Raw genomic sequence first — 6,668 nt, forward strand, 5'->3', positions numbered from 1 at the left:
GGCACCTCAGCCTCGGATGGGACATCGGCTCCGGGCACAGGGGATGCTGGTGCAGAACGCTGTTGCCCAGCCCCTGACAGGACCTCAGCTCCAGGGCCAGGTGACGCTGCTGTGGCACGCTGCCCCCCTGCTGACACCTCAGCTCCGGGCACAGGCGGTGCCGGTGCAGCCCGGCGTGTCCCAGCTCCCGCTGGGACCTCGGCTCCGGGGACAGGTGACGCTGGCGTGGCACGTTGTGTCCCAGTCCCTGCTGGGATCTCCGCTCCAGGTGCTGGCGGTGCTGCTGTGGCACACTGCACCCCGTCCCGGGCTGGACCTTGGTGTGTGACAGCCCCTTGGGCAGCCCCTGCCAGCAGCACCCCCTCCTCGCTGGCACCGCCGGCGGCGTCGGTGCCGTTCGTCAGCCGCTCCTCGGCGCCATCCCCGCGGCTCTCCTGAGCCAGCGCCTCCCGGATCTCCTTCACCGCACCCGGGGGGCTCGGCGGCACCCTGGGATCTGCCTCCTCCGGCTCCCGTGGCTCGGGGGAGCCGGGCTGCAGCAGCGCCTCGGCCACCACCCCGTAGGGCAGGGCCCCCTCGTCATCCTGGATGACCGACACCACCTGCTTGGCCCTGCGGCGCCGGTCAGCGGCCGGCTCGGCCTCGGGCTGCCCGCTGTACTCCTCGCTCCAGTCGATGGCCAGGCCCTCGCCCAGCAGGTGCAGGTTGGGATCGCTGTTGTGCATCACCATGCTGTCCCTGTACAGGTTGTGCTTGCGCTGCACGGCCGCCTCCTTCACAGCTGGGGACAGGGAGGGACAGGTCACAGGGGCTGCGGGCACTGCCAGGCCGGGGCACCTCGCCCAGTGCTGCCCGTGGGTGGGGGGAGAGCTGGAGCTGGGTGGAGGGGTCGGCATCCCACCCACTGCCCAGCCCTGCCAGTGGGGAAGCTGCTTCTGGGGCAGCACCCTGCACAGGGTCACCCTCCTCGGATACACCCCAGCACCCTCCATGGGGTCACCCTCTCCTCACACAGCCCCCAGCACCTTCCATGGGGTCACCCCCTCCTCACACAGCCCCCAGCACCCTGAATGGGATCACTCCCTCCTCACACAGGTGCCACAGGACCCTACCTTGCATGATGTCTTTCATCACCGACTGCAGCACCACCTCCTCGTAGGTGTTCTCCACCAGGATGAAGCTGGCAAAGTCCTCGAAGATCAGCTCCTGGAACTTGGCTAATTCCTGCCAGAGAGGGAGAGGCGGCTCAGCCCAGCGGGATGGGTGTGATGGATGCTCCAGCCCCTCCACGGGGGCGGGTGGTGCTGTCCCACAGCCCAAACTTTCCCCTCTTACCCCCTTGCAGGTGGGTGCCAGCTTTTTCAGCAGGAAGGGGATGGTGATCTGCAGCAGGGCCTCCCTGAAGAACTTCTTCCTCACCGTGCTGCTGTCGTAGTCGAATTTCTGCAGGATGAGAGGGTGGCCCGGGTTACCCAGCGCTGTGGGCTGGCAGCCCCCGGCCCATGGGCACAAACCCCTGAGATTTGCCCCCCAACCCATCCGCACAGGCAGGAGCAGACCCCCCCTGGCCTCACATCCCTCTCCCCAGCTGTTTCCCAGTGTTTCTGAGCCCGGGTGGGAGCCACTGCTGGCTGCAGGAGGGCTTGGGGGCCAGTCTGAACCCTGGGGGGCTTTTACAGATGTGGTCAGAGGGGACCTGGCTCCTCCAGGTGATTCCCACTTGCCTGCCCCCAACAAAATCCATGAAAACCTCAATATAAAGAAGAATTCCCCCAGAAGACTTTTGTTGAAATAGGTAACATCACTCCTGGCCTCTTCCCTGGCCAAGGGACGAGGCGACCAAAGGCCACCAAAGGTCCTGACCCCCTGCCTCACCTTGAGCACCCTCTCAAGGATGCGCTGGATGGACTTGCACAGGTCGTCCTTGCCCTGCAGCTTGCCCAGCTCCTGGTGCAGCAGCGTCTCGAAGGTGTACACGGCATCGTCCATTTGCTGCAGCCAGAGGCACATGGTCAGCATGGGGGGCACCCCAAGGGTGGGCAGGGGGCTCTTGGGGCACTGCCACACCGAGATGAGCCTTAGCACAGATCCCCACGCTGGTTTGGGGTGGAAGAGACCTTAAAACTCATCCCCACCCCTGCCATGGGCAGAGACACCTCCCACTGTCCCAGGCTGCTCCCAGCCCCAATGTCCATCCTGGCCTTGGACACTGCCAGGGATCCAGGGCAGCCCCAGCTGCTCTGGGCACCCTGTGCCAGGGCCTGCCCACCCTCACAGGGAACAATTCCTTCCCAATATCCAACAGGCAAAGAGCCTTCACTCTGGAAAAATCCCTGACGTCCCAGCGTGGCATCCACAGCTCTCACCCCGAGGATCAAGGCTGTTGGGAGAGGAGGGTGCTCACAGCTGGTTTGCACCCCCTCATCCTCCTACATCCCACTCCAATCTTGCTGGATCAGACCCCAGAACTGGGCTACTGGTCCTGCTGGTGCCACTGGGCTCGGTGGCAGAGGGGCAGCGCTGCCGTGATGCCCAAGCTCACCAGGATGGAGCCCTCCAGACCAAAGGGGCTCCATCACCCCCCCTTGGAGACAGCACAGACCTCCCCTCCTGGGTTGGAGCAGCCTGGGCTCCCCAGCCTGCTGTTCCCAGCCCAGGGTGGCAGGGGAGGACCCTGGTCCCCATCTCACCTGTCTCATGTGGATCTGGGCCCTCTGCTTGAAGACAGACGTGCTGGAGACATCGAATCGCTGCTGGAGACCCTCCAGTTTCAGCTGGTCCATCTTCTCATAGCACGACTGCATCTTCACGGGGTGGAAGGCCAGGTGGGAGAGCTTCTCCATGTACTGGGGACAAAGCCAAGCTCAGCCTCTCTCTGTACTCAGGCCCAGACATTCCAACCCACACGGGTGACATCTTCTCAGCCTGGGGTGCCCCAGTGCTGCCCACACTGTGGGTGGCAGCAGGACTGGCCCTGTCACCCCCGAGCCAGCGAGGAGCTCCCCCAGGTCTCACCTCCACCAGCTTCTCCAGGCCGCCCTCGTTGACGACGTTCATGTTCATGTCGGTCACCTCCTTGAAGAACACCTCCCGCACCTCGGCAAAGCCCTGGCTCGTGGGGGTCATCAGGGCCTCCAGGATGGAGGAGATGTAGGGCTGGACATGGTTACGGACACAGACCTCTGCCTTGGGCAGGATGAAGGCTGGGAGAGAGCAGGGATAAGCAAGGTGAGGCTCCTCTGGCCTTCCAGCCCTTCCCATCATGCCCTAAACCCACCCCAGGCAGAAGGAGCTGCCCCTGTTCCCAAGCCTCTCCTGCAGGAGGCTCCCCCTTTCATGACAGCACCGGGAATTCTTGCACAGTGCCCGTGGGTCTGTACTGAACCCATTCCTGCCACGCTTGGGGCGTGACTGCCCACCTTATCCCCGACCTCCTGGGAGGACATGCACCCCGCCAAGGGTGCCAGGAGCTGTTCTGCACCCCAGGAACAGCCACCCCAGGAGCCATGGGCACAGCCCCACATCCCGGTGCACCCCTGCAGGGCTGTACCTCGGATCTTGCTGGCCAGGTGCTCCTTGGAGGTGATGATCTGGTCCATGTCCGTGCGGATGGTGCTCTCCAGCTGCGGCCGCTCCTGCTCGCACCTGGCCACTGCAGCGTCGTACTGTGACTTGGCCAGCTCATAGACCATCCTATAGACAGCATCTGACACCTGGGGGCACAAGGTGGGCAGGTCAGAGACCCTCCCACGCCTCCAGCTGCACCCCCAACCACCGGCTGCAGCACCAGGACCTGCTGAGCCATCCCCCATGCCCTGACAGGACCCTTTCCCACAGCCTGACAGAGGTTCCCCCTCCCCCCCCCTCCAGCTGGGTGAGATGGAGCTCCTGCAGTGCAGAAGCTGCTTCAAAGTGGTGCTGGAGAGGCAGAGAGGTGAGCGCTGTCCCCCACCAGGCAACCTGCCCCAGGCAGGGCTGGGGGTGCTGGAGGTCCAGGGATGCTGCAGATCCAGAAATGCTGCAAATCTGGGGATGCTGCAGGTTTGGAGAAGCTGCAGGTCTGGGGATACTGGTGGTCCAGGGATAGTGGTGGTCCAAGCAGGAGAGCCCCAGACCCCCCCTGAAATCTGTTCCCTGCCCTGTTCACCCTCGCCGGGATCTCAGAGCCAACCTCTTGAGCAGGATGGAGCTGCTCGCTGAGGCTTCACGCCCACTTTGCTGCCAAACGCTGCGATTTTGGTGCTGTTGGGACTGGCAGGATGCAGAGCCTCCCCCCTCCTCCCTCCCCCGGGCTTCCCAGCGACCGCAGCTACTGGAAAAGTAGCGTTTGTATGTTTTCAGGCTGCTCAAGTGGCCCATTAGGAGCCTGGCGGTAATTATCTATCGGGGTTTAAGGTTTTAGCAGGCAGTTCTGAAGAGCCCTCAGTCTTTCGCAAGGGTTTGGGCTGGATTTAGCCCGCGCTGCTCTAAAAATGGCTCGCTAAATTTAGCCGGGACGGGCTTCGCTCCCGGGCTGGGCTTCCTCCTGTTTGCTTCCCTGGCCCCAGGGACGCGGCAGCGCGGGCGGGGCCGGGCAGGGCTGGGCAGGGGCACAGAGGGAGCTTTAAAAACCACTGCGGAGAAAGGACGGATTCTTTGGAAGGGGCCGCGAGAAGGGGGCAGCAGGAGGAGCCCAGCGGGGGAAGGGAGGCCCCCCCAAGCAGGGTCTGCGGGCAGGGGGGGAGGGTGGCAGGCGGTGGGGACCCCTCCTCCCCCCGGACAGCCCCAGCCCCACACCTGGATCCAGGTCCGCTGGCGCTCCGGGGCTTTGCCCTTCAGCCGGGGGCCGATGGTGCTCCTGAGCTCGGGGAGCAGCTCCTCCATCACCAGGTTGCTCAGGACCTGTGCAGGGAGGCAGGAGGGTTTTGGGGGAGCCTGCTCAGCCCTCCCCACGTCACCCCATCCCAGCCCGGGCTGGGGGTGCGGGTGCTCACCTGGGTCTCGTTCCCGCAGAGCATGTCCCAGGTGCCGTACTGCTCCTTGGACTGCCGGTACATGCGGATGGCGTCCGTGAAGGCCGGAGCCTCCACTTTGGAGTCCTCGGAGATCCCTGCAGAGGGGATACGGGGACGAGTGAGCAGCCTGGAAGTGGGGATGAGGGGCAGCCCAGCACCCCCAGCCCACCTTTGTGTGGTCCCCCACACCCTCGGACCCGTGCAAGTCCCCAGGGCTGTCAGCAGGATTGGGGGATGTTGTGTGGGGGGCAGCAGTGCTTGGGGGGCTCCTGCTATGTCCAGTGATCCCCTCCAGAGCCAGACAAAGGGCAGGGAGGCACCCAGGAGCCCCCTGGCAGGATGGGGGCTCGGTGACCCCCAAATGGTTCATGGGCACACAGGGCCACAGTGACCCCCGAAGGCACAGCAGGAGCAGGGGCTCAGTGACCCCCAAATGGTGCACAGGGACCTGGGGGGCTCAGTGACCCCCAAATGGTGCACAGGGACCTGGGGGGCTCAGTGACCCCCAAAGGCACAACAGGAGCAGGGGTTCAGTGACCCCCAAATGGTGCACAGGGACTTGGAGGGCTCAGTGACCCCCGAAAGCACAGCAGGAGCAGGGGTTCACCGGGATGGCACCCAGTGACCCCCCCAGCACTGCGGGACGGGCCAGCTGGGGGGGACTGGAGGAAGTGGGGGCCCTGTAGGGAGCAGCGAGGCTTGGAAGGAAGAGGAAAGTGGCCAAGAGGCACCAGGAGTGAGTCAGGGCCGGGCTGTCCCTGGGGTGAGTCAGTGCAGCACGACGGGGGCTCAGATGTCACCCCCACCCTGCCACAGCACCCATCGGGAGGAGGGGCAGCGCCTCACCCCACAGCGAGGAGGAGGAGATGGGGACAGCGGGCAGGCAGGACAGCCCGGGAGCTGTCCCACATGTCCCATGCATGTCCCTGCCTTGTCCCAGCCTGTCCAGGCTGAGGGGGTCCCTGCCAGACAGGGAAACACCCCTGGGAGAGAACCCTCCAGCCCGATTCCCCTCCCCATGCCCGGAGGAGGGGACCAGGATGGGATCTGAGCCAGGGTGACCCTGCTGGGAGGCTCCAGGGGATGATCCCTGCAGTGCTGACACGTCCCAGAGCACCTGGCAGTGCTGGGGACACAGCCCCGGGCAGTGAGCAGATCTCTCCCAGCGCACACAGACTTTCCTAAGGTGATTACAATTAACTCCAAGCCTAAGCAGCTTTTCTTAAGGGGCAGCTTAATAATCAGGGGGAAAAAATCCACTGAGAAAGTCAAATCTGTTCCTTTCTCAGTCTTTGGTGGGAGCCAGAGCTGGGCTGAGCTTCCAGGGGCCGGTGCTGCTCCATCCACAGCTCCTGGGATTGTCACCTTCTGTCCCTGCAGGGCCTGGGGCAGGATTTTTCCCTGAAAGAGCCCTCCCAGTGTCACTCAGTCCCGGCTGAGCCTGAGGCCATCCCTGAGTCTGTCCCCAGCCCTGTGCCCTGTCCAGGCAGGGCTGGTGCAAGAATCCCCCGTGACACTTCACAGGGCAAATTTAATGAGTTTCCTTCATTAATGTGTGGTTTAGGACCTGGAGTGGCAGGACACAGGGAATGGCTTCCCAGTACCAGAGGGCAGGGCTGGATGGGAGATTGGGAAGGAATTGTTCCCTGGGAGGGTGGGCAGGCCCTGGCACAG

At 64.0% G+C, this 6,668-nt stretch overlaps 1 protein-coding gene across 1 annotated transcript in view; it reads right to left on the reverse strand.

Moving 5' to 3' along the window:
• Positions 1-6,668, reverse strand: part of LOC121676191 (protein Niban 2-like) — a 32,675-nt gene that overhangs the window by 1,627 nt on the left and 24,380 nt on the right. The window contains 9 exon segments of the mRNA XM_042052372.1: positions 2-781; positions 1,113-1,224; positions 1,336-1,443; positions 1,876-1,992; positions 2,691-2,846; positions 3,016-3,203; positions 3,551-3,713; positions 4,777-4,881; positions 4,974-5,089. Of these exon segments, the coding sequence (XP_041908306.1) occupies positions 2-781; positions 1,113-1,224; positions 1,336-1,443; positions 1,876-1,992; positions 2,691-2,846; positions 3,016-3,203; positions 3,551-3,713; positions 4,777-4,881; positions 4,974-5,089 (1,845 nt within the window).

This window comes from Corvus kubaryi, unplaced genomic scaffold (genome assembly GCF_017639235.1).
Source record: "Corvus kubaryi isolate FWS band 111438036 unplaced genomic scaffold, C.kubaryi_AGA036_p1.0 78, whole genome shotgun sequence".
Taxonomy (NCBI): domain Eukaryota; kingdom Metazoa; phylum Chordata; class Aves; order Passeriformes; family Corvidae; genus Corvus; species Corvus kubaryi.